This window comes from Ascaphus truei, chromosome 6 (genome assembly GCF_040206685.1).
Source record: "Ascaphus truei isolate aAscTru1 chromosome 6, aAscTru1.hap1, whole genome shotgun sequence".
Taxonomy (NCBI): domain Eukaryota; kingdom Metazoa; phylum Chordata; class Amphibia; order Anura; family Ascaphidae; genus Ascaphus; species Ascaphus truei.
Window position 1 is genome coordinate 104,144,101 of NC_134488.1, and position 22,869 is coordinate 104,166,969.

The 22,869-nt window shown below is 43.5% G+C and overlaps 1 protein-coding gene across 4 annotated transcripts; it reads right to left on the bottom strand.

The window, feature by feature from the left end:
• Positions 1–1,012: 1,012 nt before the first annotated feature.
• On the bottom strand, positions 1,013–18,683 carry LOC142497554 (suppressor of cytokine signaling 3-like). Of its 4 annotated transcripts, XR_012802272.1 has the most exons (4): positions 18,275–18,677; positions 5,307–6,224; positions 4,248–4,332; positions 1,013–2,702 (listed from the first exon to the last, which is right to left on the bottom strand). XR_012802272.1 is itself a non-coding variant. In XM_075605508.1 (3 exons), exon 3 carries the CDS (start codon positions 6,113–6,115, stop codon positions 5,480–5,482), a length of 636 nt encoding a protein of 211 aa, XP_075461623.1. In that variant the 5' UTR covers positions 6,116–6,224; positions 18,275–18,480; positions 18,620–18,683; the 3' UTR covers positions 5,212–5,479. The 4 variants fall into 4 exon arrangements, 2 of the variants coding, with proteins under 2 accessions (XP_075461623.1, XP_075461624.1); XR_012802271.1 differs by lacking the exon at positions 1,013–2,702 and having other exon boundaries at positions 2,717–4,332; XM_075605508.1 differs by lacking the exons at positions 1,013–2,702; positions 4,248–4,332 and having other exon boundaries at positions 5,212–6,224; positions 18,275–18,480; positions 18,620–18,683.
• Between the last annotated feature and the right edge of the window lie 4,186 nt (positions 18,684–22,869).

Here is a 22,869-nt window from a genome sequence, read left to right on the forward strand (position 1 = left end):
CTTACAAGCGGCCGATAATTTCAGGCATAGAGAGGAGATGCTGCCAGACTCCACAACGGATCCCTTCCTGGGTTGGGGTGGTTTGTCCTGGCTGTTTCCCTGTTGGCAGATGGTTGCTGTGTTGATCTTCACTTCGGGTGGCTGGGATTGAGAGTTTCCAGAAGCCCGTGCACAGGCTATGTCCTCCTCAAAAAAGGCCTGTCCCTCAGCATACACAGCATACAGATTTCAGCTCCCTGCTCCGGTGCGCATGCGCATGCGCAGACGGCGGGATCGCCGAGCCAGATAGTACAGGGGAGTCAAGTCCTCACTACGGTGGCTTGTAATGGCCAAAAAACATCAAACGCGTTTCGCCAATGCTTCCTCAGTGACCCGAAGTGAAGATCAACACAGCAACCATCTGCCAACAGGGAAACAGCCAGGACAAAGCAGCCCAACCCAGGAAGGGATCCGTTGTGGAGTCTGGCAGCATCTCCTCTCTATGCCTGAAATTATCGGCCGCTTGTAAGTGTTCAATCTCTTTTTTTCCATTGTTAATAAACTGTATTGCACTATTTTTTCCCTTTATTTTTTGCTAAGGAGGATACCAGGAGGTTTTTCCTCACCCTCAACAACACGCAGCTATATAAGGAGAAGAGTAGAAGAATTCAAGATATTAGATATTTTGATGTAAGTGTGTCTCCTTTATGTAGCAGTATCGTTCAATCTCTATTGATTCCCCAACACCCCTACTCCCCCCCCTCCCTCCCTCCCCAACCAAACGAAGAGCTGTGTATAATCACTGTATTGGTCCCTTACTGTGGTCCCCTCTCTTCTCTCCCTCACTTATATGCCTTAAACGCCGTGGAGCCACAAGCAGAGTAACGCGCCGGATGACCCCCCTTTTTTCTACCAGTATCCACACAGAGGTTGGTGAATCACCTCTGAGAGACTCAGGCTGCGGAACTGCTTTGTGCCAAGGACAGGAGCCATATATTGAACAGTAGGATAACTCTTTTTTGGCGCAACTTTTCTCTCTTTTTATCAGTGTCAAGGAGCTGACACAATCACTGAGCTACTTCTTCGGCCCATAAATATATATGTTAAATATTTGGGGTTAAAATAACAACGTTGCATGCAATGAACTTGGAAATTACGTTTTGTATTTTGTTCTTTTGTATAAAGAAGCTGTTTTTTTTTTACTTATACTGAAGCTTTGGATTTGTGCAAAAGGGTTGCCACATTGCAGTTTAACAAAATGGCTGACTCTTGGTTCTTCTATTAGTGAGAAAATCTTTTTTTTTTTTTTACCTTTTGATGATCATTACATTAATGGTGAATGTAAAAGAACCAAAAGTGGGATTTGTAGCATATCAACGACATCCAATTTTATCAGTTCACCGAAATGTGAAGCATCATTTTTAGTGATGCGCGAACCTGCAGAAGGTCGCTGTTTTGATCCAACTTTCCATAAAATTAGAAATACCGGTACCTGCAAAAATGTAAATTGCATTTTTTTTTTAAAGTTCTAGCGAAACCGCACAAATTGTTCAAACTGTGCTATTTTGCTTTTTTTTTTAAAGTGTCAAAATAGCAGTGCCGTGATAGTTTAGCGATTTAGCGAACATTTGTCATCAAATTGAACTTTTTAGCTGAATCGAAATGGGTGAAATTTGCAAAGTTCGCAAAAAGGTTTCAGATCTCTTACCTATCACTTAGGAATGTACCACACCAATCAGAATGTACCACACCAATCAGAATGTACCACACCAATCAGAATGTACCACACCAATCAGAATGTACTACACCAATCAGAATGTACCACACCAATCAGAATGTACCACACCAATCAGAATGTACCACACCAATCAGAATGTACCACACCAATCAGAATGTACTACACCAATCAGAATGTACTACACCAATCAGAATGTACTACACCAATCAGAATGGCCACGCCGTGCTAACAATCAGCACTGAATATTGCTGCACCCGTCCGACAGTTTCAAGCTGCTGATTCCAACCTCAAGCTTTATACCCACTCTGCATTATTCTGGTCCAGCGGCTTTATTATCTCCCTGTACCTTGCATTAGCTGTTCATATTGGAAAAAAAAGGATATCTATTTAAAGGATGTAGACACAAAGACTTCACTGATGTCCTACAATATAATTACGACTAATAACTTTTACTGCCTGTCCAATGCCCTTTGAACCCATTTAAACGTCAATATTTCTGAAGGTTAGAGGGCAGTTGGGATAGATACCAAACAAATTTAATATGTCAGTTATGTGTGTCTAGTGGATTCCTTAAGCTAGATGGTCTTAAAAGAGAAGGCTTTTTGAGTGCTGGAAGAGTATGCATATATTCAGAATCACTTTGCATCTTGTGTGCTGAATGTTATGTTCCCATGCAACAGTGTGTATAATATAATGTTTGCAGGCATTCTCTGCACTTTGCTTTCGCTTTTTCCTATTTGTTATGTAAGACACTTACGATTTTATTCTTAATTTGTGCTGTATTTCCAACTAAAAGATAAAATATTCAGTTGATGTTTTGGAGTCACATAATATAGATCAGAAATATACACAAGGACATCATGAATATTTTAATTTGTTGACGGTGCAGTAAAGTGCACACAAAGCCTGCATTTGATTTGCTTCACTCCTTTATAACAGCAATTGTTCTGCTTTGTGTGAGACACGTATTTGTTGCATTCTCTGACTATGAAGGAGGAGAAAGAACATGTTAAGTGGCATTCACTGGGACAGCAGCCGCCTCAAGCACTGGGGAAAAAGCTGTGGGCTGAAATTCACCCACGTAGCACAGATTCTGTTGTTTCTTTGCATTTCTTTCCAAGTAAGAACAGTTAACCTCATCCAGTACTAAAGGGGGTTAATATCGTTACATGGTCAGGCTAAAAGGTTACACGTCGTACAAAATCATGATCATCCCATGGAAAATTAAACTTTGTACGGCAAAGAAATGCATTGCCGGCCCCTTCATAAGCTAAAGGGTTCAAGTCATACAGAACTTGTTAAGGGCCCCAAATAACTCAGTAGAGCCTTCTAACGTGGCATGTTATGGACTGAGCAAGTGGGGCTGCTGCTGTCGGTTTGACCTGTTGCTATCTGTAACTTAAGATAATTGTTCCTAATAAGCTTCATTATCAGGGGCAGAGGAAGCTCAACATTTTGGATGCTGCTAGTCAATAGTGAATATTTTTTGCTTTCTTAAATGATCTGTGTCTTCAGTAAGATATCATTATGTATCACACAATCATCTGTAATATTATTAATATTATCAATATGTATCACATAATCCTCTTTAATAATATTATTATTATTATTATGTATCACACAGTCCTCTTTAAAAGTATCTAAAGGTAACGTTGGACATTTTTTAAGATTACTTTTTGAACTGCAAAACAATAGGAAGACGTTCCTAAATAGGAGGTATAACCAGGGTTGAACGGCTAGGTAAGACCTTTTGAAGAAATGTCTGAAAAGCGACCATATTTAATGAGGAGGATCCTTGCAAACACAACCTTGTGTTGTTACGATGATGGCTATTCGATGTCATTTTATTCTCGCGTGTGCGTCTTTTGAACATACAGATGTTGCAGATGTTATTACTCACGTGTGGTGTGTTGCAGCTGGACATGACTAACGTGTCAGTGGGAGATGCCAGGAATTCCCTTCAATCAGCTGCGCACTAAAAGAGGGCGGGGCTAACAAGTTATCGCACATGCTGGAGTGCACCAGCAGGTGTAATGACTCTAGCTACACACGGTCTCATCTATATGAAGAATACCAGTAGCACACAGCCACAAGAAATCTTAAGACTTTGGTTGTAGGTTCTACCTTAGAGCAAAGTGTACTCATTTATTAAATACATAGACACACCTTTGTATATTAAGAAATTAAAAAAAGTTATTGGTTGCAAAATATGTGCAGTAGATATAAAAACATACACATTATTTATGATCCGTGCACAATACACATGAACTAATTAGAAAGTTGTGGTAGTTAATGTATAGTTAGTTATGTGTAATCGTGCAGTTATGTGCATATAAAAACAATGAACAAGGTATATTTTCATGTTAAGTAAAACGGTACGTTTTTGATGTGTAGGATGTTCAAACAACCTTGTGTCAGTTGTTGTCCTGTATAAAGTGAGGTGGTTTGCGTACTGCATCTGTCTTGAATATAAACTCATGGTTAATGAGCTAATTTCTATATAAGATTTAAAACTGTGCCGTTAACTTACCACCAATTGCAGACCATGCCTCAAAGTTGATACAAACTGCCTTATTTGGACTTTTAGCCAACTTCAACTTAAATTAGTAGATTTTCTGCAAAGACAGAAGAGCATAAACTAAGACCGTATGTGAAAATGACTATGGGGGTAATTCTATACTGTCTGCAGTTGCCATTTGTGTCGTTTTCGGCTAAAAGTCCCCTTTGACTTCAATGATGAATTTTCGCCCCAACATGGCTCTGTTCAGACAATATACAATTATCCCCTAAGGATCATACCTACAAAAGGATGCTAAGCAGGTACATTATGACCCATTAAATAGATGCCCAAAAGGTGCCTTACCACTGTTTAGTAAAATGTGTAATACATTCAGGAGAAATGGCAGCGATACCAATCATTCCCTGGACGTTCCTAATCTTATTTTCAACCTAGGGTTCCCAGATATTATTTTAATGTCAGAAATATCTGCCAATTCTATATTAATTCAGTCATCTACATTCATTTCTAAGCTTTCAAAGGTGATTTCTTAACATGAATCACTAGTTTAAATGCGATACCTGTTATTGTTAATGAAAAATGGACAAAGGGGCATAGGTGCTCTGATACAGAACAGTCCTATGTACTGCACGAGACATGAATCCAAGAGAAAAGCAATGTTCTTAGCAAGCTCTAGTCACGTCATTTTGGTAAATGTAGTTGTCAAATCCAGTTAAACTTATATTGCAGATATTTTGGTTAATATGTCACGGTTCTGTTATAGTCTTTACCTTCCTTATCTCACTACCTCTGTGAGAAACGGATAAATTAGTAATACCAATACATTTGAGACCAAATAAGAAAACATCACAAAACATACAAAGCATTGTAGTTAGGTATCAGCGATGCAACCAAATAACACACACTAACTAGTGTTTCCCATGTGGCCTCAGGTAAAATGCATAATGATGTGCAAGTAGAGAAACAAACTTCTAGGTTTCTTTGAAAGCCCCATGTGTAGTTTATACAGTTTACAGTACATTTAACTGAGGTTACAAAAACGGATACTGATTTCCAAGTTGTTTTTCATACTTCACATTTGCCTGCTTTATTGTAAAGAATTATTTCATCCCACACTCAATGGCTAATGGAAACTGAAGCTCTGTTAACACTTCACCCCCTGGTCTAGAAGGTTGCCAAGTCTGGTAAGAAGTGTCTTGTTGCTCTCTATCATTCAACTTTTTTTCCTGGTCCACTGTCCGTATTTAGTTTCTGAAGGCATTTCGAAGCACTTTAGACACAGGGAGATCCTCCAGGTTCTCTTCAGAGCCAGAGGCATCTGATGGCATGTTTGCCACCACTGTCCTTTTACATAAGTACTGCAGAGACACCACTTTACAATTCAGTGGCTGTGTGAGCATAAGAGGAACTGGTTGGTCCTTCCCTTCAATATGGCACAGATTAGAGTCAGATTCTCCGGCAGCTGTCAGATGCATGTAGTGCTCGACCAGTTTTACTACACAAGGAAAGGTGGGTGGGTGCTCTGCCCCTGCCACCGTCTCCAGGTAGAAGGTAGGGCCGTCATGTTTAATACGCAGGTTGGTTATACCAGCAGATGTGCGAATGCTTAGGGTAAAAAGGTGATGATGATCCGAAGAGTCGCGGATAAGAAAGGATCCAACGGGCTGGTCAGTTAACAGCTTTTTGGCTTCTGCACCAGAGAGGGTGCTCCAGTAGTAACCACTGGCCTCCAGTCTCTCCAGAGCAGTCTCCACCCGGTCAAAGTCCCCACAGAATGACTTGTAGTGGTAGGACAGCTGGGCAGCCTGAGAGCTCATGGCTGCAAGGATGGAAGAGGGGCAGAAGCAGCGATGAAAGCAATTCCAGCGAAGTGTTACCATCGTCAAGCTAATCAACCTAGGCTGCACTCTGAGAGGAAGGCCCAAGCTGGTTGTCAGGATTTCTTCATAAAATACTCATTGCTCACTTGTATCCATCTTCCCAACTCACCTGTAAGATAGAGGTAAGAAGCGTATAAGATTAATAAGATTGATAACATGAGGTACATACAGTTGTATTTTGTATACTATTAAATCACAGTTAGTATTATTTTCCTTTAGTGGCATAACACTATTTTCTATATATCATCTTTCCAATGTGACTTCTCACTGTGACAAAATTGCCTCCACAAATGTGTAATTTTTCTGCAGATTGTCCATAGATACCTTTCACCATCCCATGTGATATTCAAACTTCCCCAGCAGCTCTGATGTTTAATTATTTTCATCTAATTACTGGGGACACTGACATGGATAAACATGTTCAACATTTTTTCAATATTTTTTGCAATAACTGTAACAGGCATCACTAATTCATGTAGAAAATGAATTAGTGCAATTTCAAAATAGTAAAAATAACACCTGTGTAATGGAGAAAAAAACATTTTGCAGGCTTGTAACAGGGACTTAACCCTGTCTAAATTAGGCTTCAATAGAAAACCTGTAGTGGTCTGAGGAATCCAGCAGGGAGCTTGTTAATTGCAGCCAAAGTGAATTAACCAGACTCCACCTGGCTAATCAGACAGGTTGAAAAGCCTCCTGCTGGGAACTGACAAAGAGACTCTTGAGCACACAGAAGAACCGTGTGCTGCCAGCAAGACACCAGGGACCAGACCTATTCCAGGGTGCAGCGAACCCGGGAACCCCCAGAGGCTGGCCCCTCAACGGACACCAACTCAGACTCTGACCCAGAGCCCAACATGTAGGGCCAACTGCTTTAATGTACCGCTTTTGGACACTGGGGTCTTAGGTTGGTAAGATGCTTATCCTTCCTGCCCTTCAGATAGGGACTGGGGATGTGAGTTAGCCCTTACAAAGCGATAGGCTGTTTACTTTGTTATGTGTGTGTGTGCGCACACACGCACGCACGCACGCACGCACGCTCACACACACACACACACTTTAAGTTATGGTGGGCTAAAAAGGCAACAAAAAACCTCCCCCGTTAGCATATAGCCAAGAAAGAATATCACTTGTGAGCACATTCACATGCCTATATATTGCCTTAAAACAGTATCACTTAAAGTGATGGGTTGAATAAAAGCCATTGTTTAATTTCCCCAAATCTGTCTCCCTGGTCATACAACTCCACGTCTCTTTGGCTGCGCTTATAGTGCCAGCGATGCAACGTCGCGGCAAACAAATGTATTGCTGCTGTCGTGTGCGCTTATAGTAGAAGCGACGCGACGGAGCGACGGCTTGGTCACGATCGCTGGAAGTCAAGTCAATTTGATTTCCCCAGCGACCGCAGCGTGACGTCACCGTCGCCGGCACTAAAAGCGCAGCCTTACAACGCTGATACAACTTTTCATTTCATTCCAGATATCCAATGAAATGACATTGCACTGGACTTTCTTTTTCATGTGTAGCATGTTACTGTACAGCAATGAAAACAAATTTGAGCAACAGTGCATAATAGACAGATAGCCCAAATAAATCCCTATTCAACTGTGCCTTGCTAATCTATGGTAATAGATTTCTAAACGTTGTTATAGTTTACTAATAGGTCCAGGAATACTGGAGACCCTGGCCCATGTTTACCAAGCTATGCTATTCCAGTAGACACCTTCCGACCCTGGAAGACACCATAAGCCTTTACAAGTGAACTCCTCTTTATGAAAAGTTACATGGATGCATGCTTTCATTTCATATTACATATATGCCAAGGGGAACTACAACTTTACTGTTGGATTTTGATGGCCTAATAGATCTTGCCAAAAGCATAGATAAGCCAATCCTAAATAGCAGCGATTTCTGTAATTGAATAAGGGACCACTCAGTGTAACCTTAAATCAAACATTGTATGATGTACTGTGTGATAAAAGCAAGCGGTTAGACCTGCTTATTACCAGAATACAGCATTACTTTTCCTCATTCTGATTTGTTACACTCTTACTGGAAAACGCTGTTCAATTTTTTAGCATGTAATAATCAACTACATTTTCAAATACCTGACCTATCCAGAATTTCATAGCAGGAAGAGCAGAAATGTCAGTTATTAATGCAGCTGGCAAGATAAAAAAAAAAGCCTTCACGTTGATTTATGGTTATCATCCCCTTGTGTTTATTATTCCGACGGATTGCCTTTGTGCATTATTCATTTGTTATGTGCTGATGTTATGTTACTAACTGTAACTTCACACCGTGACTGAATATTCCCTATGATTAATCGGTGCTAACACTTTAATGAGGAGTGCAGGATAACAATGAAAACCCCATGGCAGTATGTTATGTGCTGTCCTATCATCGCGGAGTACTTTATAACCCAGGGAATGTTTCGCTGCAGGACTGGCCAGAAATGCATATCTGATCTGGTAAAGACTCGTGTTTATTCTCTGCTGATGGCGACTACCGAGTTTGTAAAGTTGTGGTGAGCGCATAGAGATAAAAAAAAAAGGTACAAAATGCAAATGCTGGGTGAATGATAAACCAGCTTAAAAAAAGCCTTACCATGCACTGATCATAAAACCATGCACACGGGGAAGACAGGGTGATAGTCTGACTATTAGATACACACAGCTGATGCTAGCTCTACTCACACGGGCAAGTGTGAGCCAATCCCATCAAGGTTTCTCTACTCTTATCCCGTCTGAGGTCTGCTTGAAGGGGTAAAGTGATTACTGAGTCCCTTAAACGTTTACTTCTGAAATCTTATTTCAAATAAGCCTCCTTAATGTTAATTTGGTGGCCCGTAGTTCACTTCTGGTATCAGACTCATCTGTAAGGAATCGGGGGCCATGTCCCTTGCGGCATGACCCCTCCTTACTCACTACCAGTACTGCAGCTGCTGCTGCCCCTGCCCCCTGTCACTACCCATGCCGTCGCCCAGTGCATACCTTGAACTCTGCCGTCGCCATCTTGGATTCTGGCACTGGTGTTACAGACTCTCAGCTGTGCTCCACTACTTCCTGGTCTCTCAGCCACTCACGAGCAGCTCCTCGACACGCCTCCGCCATGCCCCTCATCCGGATTGGTCACTGTTGCTTTAAATATCCTGCTTTGCCTTCACTTCCTTGCCGAGCATAGATCCTTATGGGATGTTACCTGTGTTTCTGCCACAAACCCTGTTCTTTCGTTACGTATCTCTGTGTTTGTTCCAGTTCGTTGTACTCGTCCAGTTTCCTCCAGGCCTGCTGCTACGCTGAGTTCCTGGTTCTTAGAGACCTGCTTCTTTTGCGCTGTAACACGGGGTTACTAGTGCTGCCTGGCGGTGTGCCCATTGTGGTCAGTCTTCCCTCTCCTAGACCGGCGCCATGGGTCGTGGACGCCACTCGCGTAAACCTCGTTCCCGACCTGCAGCGATTGCGCTGACGCAAAAGGACCAGCTTGATTTCCTGTTGCCGACTCCCTGCTTGAACTATGACTACCCGGATATCTCCTACCCCGACTCTGGCTTGTCCAACAACTATGCTGTTATCTCCAGTCCTGAACCCGGCCTGTTTGACTATGAACTGCGCACTCCGGACCAGTCTGCGCGGTCTAAGGTCGGTGATTTCATAACCCAGCCTCAGCCCCGCGGTCCGGTCCCGGTTTGTGGCGAGCACAACCGTGACATCATCACTGTCATCAGGCTATTTTAGAGGATACAGCCCCTTCACCTTTTTTTTTAACATTGTCCCTCATTCCCCCTAGATTTTAAGGTCTCACAAGCAGGACCCTCATTACCTCTCTGTATCTGTTTGTATGCATGTTTGTTGTCCTTATTTGTATGTAACCCTGTTAATGTAATGATCAAATCTCTACACCCTCATTGTACCAGCTATGGAATATATTGGCGCTTTACCAATAAACGATAATAATGTGGTGTTCTGTATGTTACCGAAAGAGCAGTTAAATCTCCAGTGGCCATATTATTCTATGTCAGATTACAGGGGACAATTAAAATGAACAAAAAGATGCACTTCCTTGACGTTGGAGATTTAGATTGCCTCGGGTGCACGCCGGACGCCACAGGCGCAACCAGTATGTCCAACAGTTCTCGTTATAGAGGCACACCAGGGGTCTTATTTCAAAAGTAGAAAAGTATTTATTTAGACAAAAACGACGTTTCGGTCCATAACTTGGATTTTTATCATGATCATGATTTAGCCACGACTCGCCTCGCCGTAGAGACATCTCGCCGCATGCTGCTTCGCTGACAAGGTAAACCACTAACTTTAGCCTAAAATCCCCTATAAAAACAATACCTTGATCCCCTTACACTATAAACCTTACCCCGGTCCCCCTACTATAAAAACCGTACCCCGACCCTTACCATAAAAACCTTAGCCTGGTCCCCTTACCATAAAAAAAAAAAACTTACACCGGTACCCTTACCCTATAAACACCTTCCCCTAAAAACCTTCCCCTGTTCCCTTCCCCTAAAAACCTTACACCTTTCCCTAAAAACCTTACCCTTGTTAATTTACCCCAGTCCCCTTACCCTATACCCCAGTCACCTTACCCTAAAAACCCCATACCCTAACGCGAATTACCTACCTTGAGGCCAAAACGGCCAGCGGCGAAGTGTCCCTCTGCGGCAAAAAGGCCGCATCCACTCATCCTATTCCAGACCAACTAAGATTATTAATTGAAAATGTACCAATTCTACACTATATCAATGGAAGTTTTACATATCTCCCTCCTTTCCTGCTAACATGTCCTGGAGCTTCCATGAGAAACCCAGTATATCCCTGTACACCACCAATGGGATCATCACTTGCACACTACATGCTTTATTTAAGATAATATTGCTGTACTTTTTAGGAACTAAACCACCAACATGAGATATATACAGTATGCCCTTTTATTACGTTAGTAGCATTGTCATCGTATTTCAATGACCCTTACACATGCATGATAACAGAGAGGCTTCAATATTAAAGAGAGAGGTCAACACTGGTAGTAAATACACACCTCTTAAATCATGGAAGTGTTTAATTGTGTGCTAAACCTGCGTGGAAAAAAAACGATTCTTCTATTAGTCAATGTGCTGCTGCTGCTGCTGAAGATCACTTTTCTACCCAAGTGGCAGTGAATTGTTATATCATTATTGGACAGCCGGGAATTTTAAATCTTTTATCCCATCATAAACACAGAACTGTCCAATCAACATTATAATAGTGACCAGTCTTGGCTGTGTATGACCATTTGCTGGTTTGTTAGCAACTTTTGGTATAATACAGTACAATCACACTGTGGAGTTGCAGTTACAGGTGGTCCTCGTTATCCAACGTCTCACTTCACAACGAATGGCATATCCAACGCTTTACAATGCCACCCAAAGGGCCGTTTTTCGACACAAGAATGCGTTATCCAACGCTCACCGCCACTGATTAACATGGGACTCACTTTACAACGGTTTCACTGTCCAACGCTACTTCCAGAACGGATTCCGTCGGATAACCGAGGGCTGCCTGTAAATCAGCGGTGCGCAAACTGGGGGGAGCGACCCCCAGGGGGGCGCGAGACTGCCGGCGGGGGGGCGCGGGGTTTACAGAGGCCCCGCGCGCTTCCCTAAGGCACTTAAATTAAGTGCCGGGGGAGCTGCAGGGCCTCTGTAAACCTTTACTTACCTAGGCTCCGGCGGCTTCCTTCCTGCGTCGCCATGGCAACGCGGCGGCAAAATGACGCCGCGAGGTCATGTGACATCACGTTGCTATGGCAACGTGACGTCATGACGTCGGAGCGCAGGTAAGTGGGGGTTAGGGGGGGCGCGGGAGTGAGGGGACCGCCGGTAGGGGGGCGCAGGGAAAAAAGTTTGCGCCCCCCTGCTGTAAATGGTAGGTATGCAGAAACTTTGCTTTCACATGGTGTCACATGTCAACTCTACTGCAGCCCAGGCCAGACAGCCAGCCAGTAGACGTAACCCCCCCCCCCCTACCAAAAGGAGAATGTATGATATGAGTACCTCCAGTTGGTATTCAGGCTTAGAATAACTGGTCTCAGTGCAAGCTGTAATTTTCCAGACTCTTTTTTTTTAATGAATCTGTTACACAAGACTTCTGTTGCTTTAATTCAAATGCTACCAAGGCGTTCTTCTTTTATTCCAAGAAGTCCACTTATTTTAAATCAGTTGAAGAATTAGCCCTGTAGATTATTGCTAAGGGATTACACTTTACCGACAATCAAAAAAACAAACAAACAAACATGCCATGCACATCTTGGGGCGTACGGATACGGACTAGCCACTGCGCAGGTCACAAAACGGCACCATTTGTTTTTCCTTCTTTATATTTTGTTCTGTTTGCCTCTTGCAACCTCTTTATTTGCTGTGCAGATTGTGAACTGAGCAAGGCAGGCGGCTTTCATTACTTCTGCTGCCAAATCCAACACGGCAGTAAAAGTAAATGCACACTTCTTTTCTAACAAGCTCATTAAATAGCACTTTACTTATTATACCCTCATTTTATTAATTGCTTGTGTGAATTGTGCCCATGCTGTGGGATTTGTATATATTTTTAGCCCGACGGCTTCTAGAAAAGTAATGACAGCCAAGGGCTTTAAAACAAACCCCAAAACAAGCGAAACATAAGCGTTCTACTGTATGTGGCTTTTCCTGCAACTTGATAAATAGCCCCGTTTATCTCAAGTTCACTGACAGGGTAACATGTTAATGTGCTTTACTTCTGGTAAGTGATGATAAGGATCAGCAGAGTGACAGAGTTGGAAGGGAAGGCAGAGGCACTGTTGCAGTCATCGCCAGTAGAAAACATTTAAAGTCTCAGGGGCAGATGTATCAACATAAAGAAAGTGCAAATAGAAGTTTGTTTGGATGCATTGCTCCCTTTTCTGTTTGCGTTTCTGTCAAATGTAAGAGAGTTTCCTACAGTTCACACAAAACGTTAACAAGAAACGTTTTAGCCACTTCAGGCCTGGCCAGATATAACCCCCACCCAACCCTCTCCTGTTGTTTTGTAAGATTTACATCAAAAAAGATTTGGGAATTTGGGGGGGGGGAATATACATTTACAGGTTTCCATGCATTCCATGCTTCGGGTTTCCATGCATCCCCCATTTTCAATCCAGACCGCTCAACTGTTATGTAGTCGTGTGGATAGTACGAGTTAAGTTCCGCTTCACTCTTTCTGTTCTATTTCTAACTCTGCGCTGTTTTAGTTCAGTGAAAGCCTGGCAGATATTTTTCACGCCAATCCAAGAGAAATAAAATGATGTCAATAGACGCAGCATTTAATATATGTCGGTATAAGCTGTGCGTCATGAACGCCCTCTACTAATCGCAAACGGACGGTGCAAAACTCGGGAGCCCAGGCCTTGATACGTTGCCTCAAGATTCAAATGACGCAATTTGCATCAATTTTGCTCCAGCTTGTCGTTAACACATCCTTCCTTCTGTCCTGCTATTGGATTTCAGCAGAAAGAGGAGAACAGAGGCAGCGACTAGAGATAGGAGAATCCGCCCAAATACGTTTCACGGATTTTCTCACATTTTCAACCCAAAATCTGTTGGATTCATCCAAAAAAAAAAAACACCATTGGATACAACCCGTGGACGGATTTGTAGGATCCAATCCGCGGATTCAGCAACTCGTTCGGGTTGGATTCTACAAATTCTTCCACGGGTTGCGGAATCCGTGGAGTGTATTGGTAATAATAATAAAAGAAAATCCACGCAAGTCGCCCCTTTTTGAGATTGATCCGCTGAAATCCACAGACCAAAGGAACCCGGACGATCTGCTGCTGATCCAAAACCGCCCCCAAAAATGTGCCCATCTCTAGCAGTGATAGACTCCCAGTATGAGTTTACTAGAGTTTGTGCTGTAAAGATAAGAACTATCTCTACTAAAGAAGCTGCTAAAAACACAGCTTTGCTTTCTATACCTGAGATTTATACCAGGTTGCGGAATCCGTGGAGTGTATTGGTAATAATAATAAAAGAAAATCCACGCAAGTCGCCCCTTTTTGAGATTGATCCGCTGAAATCCACAGACCAAAGGAACCCGGACGATCTGCTGCTGATCCAAAACCGCCCCCAAAAATGTGCCCATCTCTAGCAGTGATAGACTCCCAGTATGAGTTTACTAGAGTTTGTGCTGTAAAGATAAGAACTATCTCTACTAAAGAAGCTGCTAAAAACACAGCTTTGCTTTCTATACCTGAGATTTATACCAGGTTGCGGAATCCGTGGAGTGTATTGGTAATAATAATAAAAGAAAATCCACGCAAGTCGCCCCTTTTTGAGATTGATCCGCTGAAATCCACAGACCAAAGGAACCCGGACGATCTGCTGCTGATCCAAAACCGCCCCCAAAAATGTGCCCATCTCTAGCAGTGATAGACTCCCAGTATGAGTTTACTAGAGTTTGTGCTGTAAAGATAAGAACTATCTCTACTAAAGAAGCTGCTAAAAACACACAGCTTTGCTTTCTATACCTGAGATTTATACCTATTTAATATGAAGCTGCCTTGTCCGTCCTGCATAAAGCGTTCAGCACTAGTGACGACTTCTACACAGCAGATTTAGTGAGTTTACGTAAGTGCTATAGGTGCTCGACGTGCAAAGCGTGATACAGAGGGTGAAGCAGAAGAAGCAAAGTAAGAGAGGAAAAAACGACTTCACTCAGTTATCACAAGACAATTCTGCAACAAGTTTACAGCCGGCAAAGCTCACTTACTGAAGCGGCGCTTTTGAGCAAGTGCAGAAAGTCTTGTCATTTTTCACAATTGTGAATTGTAGCAAAGCAATTACAGTGCATCTTCATGGAAGACATATGGAAAAATGCTGGTTTGGAAAGCACGCAACTCATTTCATACTGCATTTCACATGTAGCATTTTTAGAGCCCTGAACACAAAAGAGATCTTAGTGTTCCTGGCTGGGTGCAAAATACACTTATCAAAGAATAAGGTCCCAGTTACTATGGAAGTTTTTGCTCTAAAATAGTGCATTTTTTTAGCTGCAGTTTTGCAGCCAGGAGACTTTGATATATAACCCTCCCCGTTTGTTGCATTGACCTGTCAAACACCGAAATGCATAACCGTTTATGATTAGTATAAAACTGATCCAGTACATAGTGTTGTTGTGCAAAGCTGCTGACTCAAACAGTGACACTTCAGGAGTTTGGTTACCAGCAAGCGGTACTGTGCTGTTTTCATGGTACTTCAAGATAATATTTGGTTAGATGCTGAAACTTCAGTAGGAATATTTTCTGTTTTACAGGAGGCTCCTGGGCTCACTTAATGACACCAGTGCTACAGTCTGACAGATGTAGTGGCCGGATAATGAGGAATTCTAGCTTGTCAAAATAATATCACTTAACTTTGGTCTACAAAAAGAAATATAACACAGCTGTAACCCATGCCAGCCAACTAACCCAGGCCCACACTGTGACAATAATCCAGCTGTTTCTATTCATTTTTTTCTTTCTATAAAGATCTTACTGAATCGGAAAATAAAACCAGGACCAGCTCATTATGACACTGGTGATCTGGAGTTAGATGATCGGTATGCAGTGACCTCCTGCCAAAGCAACAAAACACTGTATTTGTATTATAATGGGCATTGGTTGAAGTGTGATGATGTTAAGGAGTACACAACAGTACCACTGCTTTTTTTTTTTATGTATACACATGCAATTCCAATTTTTGTCAAAGACAAATAATGTATTTGAAAAAGATTATAGCATAAATATTGTAGAAGTCATCTTAGAATAGGGTCCCATGAGCTTTGCTCCACTGTTAAACACATCTCAAATGTTTTGAAACCAGGCAGAGTATCACTATTTTACTTAAGATCGTTAACCACTGATCGTTTAGGAAACTGCCTCTTTCACCAATGTCTCTGTTTTCCACTTCAAAGCATAACCTGCCCACTTCACTTCTCAATGGGAACACTGTCCGTTTCCAGTGGGATATTTATCCTGCTAGAGAAAACTGTGCACGGAGCAAATGGAGAGCAGTTTGCTGGAAATGTTCTCTATCTCGCAAGCGCAGCTGTGTGACAGGGAGAAGGAAATGCTTATCAATGCAGCGCTGGCTGCTTTGTCATTGGAAGGTTACGTTAGATTGGAAATTACAAGTGACCCATTCAGATGTAGAGCTCGTCAGAGAGCTCAGGCGCGTATAGTAAAGAGATGTATACAACAAAAGACAGGGGTGGTCCAATGCTACATCCAATTGACAAAACATATATGGTAGTAAGTATATAAAGTACAAATACTTCAATAATAAAATTTTCTTGGTTATTTAGTTAAACCCTTTGGCCAAAGCGTCATAAGCTTGGTTAATTATAGTAAAGAGATGGCACGTTTAAAGGAACATGTTCCAATGCGCACAGTTAGTGGAGACCTAATACAGTACGTGTTACATTGCATAGTACAGTCTGGAACGCCATACATACAGGACACAGGACACACTGCTGCATCTGTGCCAGGGACACGTCACTTGATTCAGTCCCATGGGCTGGCAGCAGGATTCACTGCTATTTTGGGTATTGAGAAAGGGTGTTATGAATGTTATTTGCTACCACTGCACATTTCTACTCTGTTTTGCAGCAGAGAGCTGCTTAGCATTGAAATTGCACAGTGGTCTCTACATGATGCTCCTTACCAGCTCAACATAAACATGGGCATAATGCTGAGAGTTAGAAATGAAACTGGGTTATATATCAATGTAAAAGTGGTGAAATTCCAGATGGATTAAAAGTCTGGGGAAATAAAAGTGCACCATTTTTTATCAACGCAAAAATCAATCTGGTACAGTTTTGCTCCAATTTTGTACCTTGGAGACTTTGATACATCACCCTCTTTTGCCTTGATATTTAGACCCCCTGATTTATTTAGAGTATCACCTGGGGAAAAACATACTTTAAGTACCCTGATTTTTTCCCCGTAAGAATACAATCATCACAAACAAAAATCCAACACCCCCAGTATCCCCCCCAACAGAGCAAACTTCATACTATGGCTGCACCTCTGCTGTGTTTTAATCCGGAGGTTCACTTCAGCCTTAACAAATGACTCAAGGACCAGGATAGTGTTCAGTGTGCCTCTGTATATGTATAAGATATAACGTGATGTGAGTCTTGAAGGCTTTTGGTGACCCCCCAATAAAGTGTCCCAGGACCGCAGCTTTGATGGATTTGGGCATTGAACAGACGTTATTATACCGGTTATCTGGTATGAAACTTAATGCATTTCTTCCTGATGTTTACATACAACATTAGAATGCTAAATCTGGACATATTCTGCAGCTAGACACCTTGCAGCGTGCATGGGCTGCCAGGTGTCTTACAGCCTAGCACCGCTTAGTAAATATGGGCCTTTATGTATGCCCATTTTACAGACGGCAAAATGCAACTAGATTGTAAGCTTTTGGGACCACCTTTATTTTTAAGATTAACCTTGTGCTACAAAAGTGCCCTGTAATAATACTTTCTTACACTAAGCACTACTCAAAAAGAAAAGTTACAAACACCAGTTTTCAATGCATTCGGAGCAAGCTTTGGGAGCAACTGTATAATATAGGAGGATACTTTCCTGGAAGGGAGGGGGGGGTCTGTCTCTGCATGTTAGAAATAAAATGGAAAGTTGAAAGTGTGTGTAATCAGGAGGGCAGGAACTACTTTTGGGGTGGGGTGCTGCACAATCAGTAACATAGATACATTACCATGATGTAACAATGTATAAAGCCAGCCCCCATGTATGTAATGGTGCACCTACTGTATGTCAGCTAATGCTGCACATTTATTGCACAAGAGGGAAAAGCTGGCAATCTAGGCTAAGCATGGGGGCTGGGGCTAGTGGTGGGAGGGGGTGACGGGCTGCAGCCCCCCTCCTCCTTGATCTAAACATTGTTATATTATGGTCATGTATGTAAATGACTGATTTTGTATGCACTACAGCACCCGCACCCAATAAATAGTTCCTGCAAGCCTGGGGCTAAGGAAAGAATATTTGCGTGAGCAAAATAAATGCAGCCTAAACTTCCCACGAAATGTTCCCAGGCAGAGCTGTGTGAACAAGAGAGGGGGGAGAGATCAAGTAGAACAAAAACAGCCTCCTTACCTGCTTCTTCCTACAAGGACTTGTTTATCCCGCACCCATCGGTGGCCAGAATGTCATTGAAGTGGAAAAGCAAAGGAAACATGTTGGATCTATGTAAATATGTGCAGAAGTGCATCTTGGAAATCTCAACCCCCAAAATATATTGGGGATTGGGGGGATGGGAGGGAAAAAAAAACTTTTAAAAGACGTCCATGGTCTTCTTGTTTCTGGAGAGATGATGATATATGTGTAAATAATAATAATAATAATAAAAATGAAAAAAAAAAAAAAAAGGTTTTATTTACATTAAATAATAATAATAATAATATCCACAAATAAAGATGATTGCTGCCTGCAGAAGTCTACCTCAGTCTGTATTCTTCCCATTGGAAGTGAACCTCTCCATCACATTCAAAGCTTCACTTTTTGAAAGGGGGGGAGAAGGGGAGGTGTTTTTACAGTATATGTATAATTTTTTTTTATTTTTCTCCTTCCAGGCGTTTGATTGGTCAGGGGGTGGGGATTGGTTTGTATTCAGCGGGTGTGATTGGCTGCTGTGTCAGAGGCCCTCCTCCCCTCCCCCCCCAGCTCTCCCTGGGTATTCCTGGAAGTGTTGAGGGTGCTGTTGGTAAGAGGGCGGACCTGCAAATGCTCGATGGGTTTAAAAAAAAATGATTATTATTATTATTCCCTTTCCCTGCAGTGTGTTGTAAATGTCATTAGACACACAAGCTGGAATGATAACAGGAAGTCCCCCCCCCCCACTTATGTGTTTTTTCCCCTCCTATAATCTATTTAACCCTTTTGTTATGAGAGGGACCTGCAATACATTGCAAAGCAATTGCACTAAGTCAAGCTGGAAGTCAAGGATATATGGAGAGAGGATGGGGGGGGGAGGGGTATTGCATTGGGCCCCCAAAAAAGACCATGGATTTACCCTAAGCAAAACTGGAAGTCAGGATAAGCTGTGCAATGCGTTGCAGGCTCCTCTGGCAGGGAATAATAATAATAAAGGAAAGGATTACAACACAGCTATGTGATTACAATAGGTTCCAGTCATGTATAAAGTCTCCCGACCACATGATGACCGAGGCTATACTGGTTTAAAAAACAAAACAAAAAAAACAGATGTAAAAAAAAAAAAAATCCTCTAGCTTTCATTGAGATTGTGATTTGTTCTTTGTGTATATCAGGCATTTTTGTTGATCAGGAGGTATACGTTATTAACCTCTTCATCGGCACCAATGTGTTTGTCTGCAACGTGTTGCAGTTTCCCCTGGCACCGAAGCAGCTCTCAAGTGTAAAATACAGTAGTTTACCCAATAATCTAATTAGATCAGGGGTGGCTGACCTGTGGCCATTTGATACTTGGGGATCAGTCGCTCCGTGGGGGGAGAGGTGCCCAACCGGTTTTCTCCAGCCAGAGGGGGCCTCTGTGTGCTGCGGGGCCCCAGCTCTCCACACCTGCGGGGCCCCCAGCTCTACTCACCTGCGGGGCCCCCAGCTCTACTCACCTGTGTGGCCACAGCTCTCTTCACCTGCGGGGCCCCAGCTCTCCATACCTGCGGGGCCCCCAGCTCTCCTCACCTGCGGGGCCCCCAGCTCTCCTCCCCTGCGGGGCCACCAGCTCTCCTCACCTGTGGGCCCCCCAGCTCTCCTCACCTGCGGGGCCCCCAGCTCTCCACACATGCGGTGCCCCCAGCTCTCCACACATGCGGTGCCCCTAGCTCTCCACACATGCGGGGCCCCAGCTCTCCACACCTGTGGGGCCCCCAGCTCTCCACACATGCGGGGCCCCAGCTCTCACATGCGGGGCCCCTAGCTGTCCACACATGCGGGGCCCCAGCTCTCCTCACCTGCAGGGCCCCCAGCTCTCCACACATGCGGGGCCCCAGCTCTCCACACCTGCGGGGCCCCCCGCTCTCCACACATGCAGGGCCCCAGCTCTCCTCACTTGCGGGGCCCCCAGCTCTCCACACATGCGGGGCCCCAGCTCTCCTCACCTGCGGGGCCCCCAGCTCTCCTCACCTGCGGGGCCCCCGGCTCTCCACAAATGCGGGACCCCAGCTCTCCACACGTGCGGGCCCCCAGCTCTCCACACATGCGGGGCCCCAGCTCTCCACACATGCGGGGCCCCAGCTCTCCTCACCTGCAGACCCCCTCATGTCACCCTCCCCCCACCAGTTGGACCCAACTTTCGCATCCGCCCGCGGGGCCCCAGCTCCCCTTCGCTGTTGGGCCAGAGATCTCCAGCCCCCCAAGGGAGGGGAGGAGTAGGGGGGGTAGTTGAGTGAAAGAGTAGGAGTGGCGGAGATTGAGTGAGGCAGGAGCAGGGGGGCAGTAATGACAGCGGTCATCTAAAAAAAAAAATTGTGCCCATTTATGGGCACGTCTGGAAAAAGGTTTGCTAGTCCTGCCCCCTGGTTGCCGTTTCTGTAGAAAAAAGGGATTAGGTGTTTTTGTTTTTTTCATATGTCAAATTTTCTATTTGACTTTGCTGTACTTGCTGCAAATATTTTTGTGTGTGCCAATGTATTTGCTTAACTGCAATTACAATACTTCAGTGTAGTCTCCGAGCTATGTCACTGAATAACAGGAATAACAGCGATGTGCTAATATGATGGATTATTGTGGACAGATTACATTAGCGATGTGCTAAACTGTCCACAATCCACAATGCATTCGCTGAATTTCAAGCCCCCCCCTCTCTAAATGCGATTTGTTTCGCCAAGCCTCAAAGGGCTAATAATGTCACCAAATTAGTTACACACACACACACACACACACACACACACACACACACACACACACACACACACACACACACACACACACACACACACACACACACACACACACACACACACACACACACACACACACACACACACACACACTCTCTCACTAGGCTATAGCCTAGTCAGCCTTAAAAAGCAGAGACACGGCTTAGGCTTCAATGGGCTCTGTGGAGAGCCCCATTTTAACCTCCCAGACACTTAATATACCAAACTCTTGTATCTCCGGAGCAAAGCCTCAGATTTAAACATTAAAAACAGATTTTGACAGGCCAAGAAGATATCTCTTAAAGTAAGAAACAAAATAAAATGGAAAAAGGGTAATCAGCGCGGGCTGCTATGTTAAGCACTATGGTGGCAATAGGGATCATTGACTGACTACAGATTGGAACCTAGTGGCCTCCTATGGTTACATGGAGCTCCCTGCCCGGAAATCATTTGGGACATTGCTATTTTTGTACACTAGGTAAAATAAGCTCTTTAAAAAAAAAAATAATGTGTACATTTCTTTTTTTACACAGGATTAAAGCAGGGTGTCTCTGCAGCCGATTCCCATTAATTTCAGCTCAATGGACCCCTGCTTCCAGAAATACATATCACTGAAGGGTGGGCCGGTATCTCTGCTTTTTAAGACTCCTGCGTCACATAGGCCAATACCCGGATGACGTCACGGCTTCCTATTGGCTCGCAGGGTGCGGGAGCTCTGAAAAGTGGTCACAATGTGAACCCTGGTAGCCGGGCGAAGCTACCACCGGCACCCCATACGGAGGTTTATATCTCTGGAAGCAGGGGGTCCCGGAGCTAAAATGAATGGGATTCAGCTCCGGAGACCCCTTGCTTCAATCCTATGTAAAAAAAAAAAAACAGGGTTCTTGAGTTGCCTCTTTAAGTAGTTTTAGTTTTCCAAACATAGTGCAAAATAATAATTGTTTACCAAAAATGGAAAAACAAAAAACTGTTACTGCAACATGGTGAGGTCACACGTTGTGAAACAGTCACTTCTGCGCTGATTCAATCTTCTAGCTGAGCTCTCTTCTGCTTTCCTGGTACAGCACAAATTATATCATTTGTTTTCTTAAATGTCATTATGCTAAACAATAAACAAAACTGGAAGATCCTAAATTCCACATCATGGTAGAGAATAATCTGAACCAATACTGGGATTCGGTTCAGTACAGCTCTATATATGAAAGAAATGGGATATTTTAGAGCAGCAGTTTTGCAACAAAGAAAATGGATAAGAAGAAAAGAGTGACATTCGGTGCTCATTTGCATGTCATTACCCAGAATTCCTGGCTGCAGTGGAAGCACAGTTTCCTAACCGATATTGGGGAAAGACAGGTCTTGCAGACCTATCTGAGACATGTAAATGAACCGCAAGTAGTATTTTTATTTGCTGTACACTGTAGGGTGGAGGGTTTTTGTCACTTTTTTTACCCACCATAACTTGTTACATTTCTGGTTATACCCAAGTATCCGCGTCACTTCGCATAGCCAGCAATAAACCTTGCCCTGATAAGACCAAAAGGACCCGTCTTTGAGTAGGTTTTCTTGCTATGCACTGCTTAAACCAGGGGTGCGCAAACTGGGGGGCGCGCCCCTGAGATGTTATTGGAGGGGCGCGGGCCACGCGGCTGTTACAGAGACCCCGCGCTAAAGGCGCGAGGCCTCTGTAAATTTACTGACCGGCTTCTTGTCCACGTGTCTCCATGGCAATGCGGCGTCAAATGTCGCCTGTTACCATAGAAGTGACGTTATGTGACCCTGCAGCGTCATTTGACGCATTATTAGAGGCGAGGGGGGGTGCGACCAAAGAGGCAG

Coding starts and splice junctions, on each gene's coding strand:
- LOC142497554 (XM_075605508.1), bottom strand. CDS start 6,115: ATGGTAACACTTCGCTGGAATTGCTTTCATCGCTGCTTCTGCCCCTCT.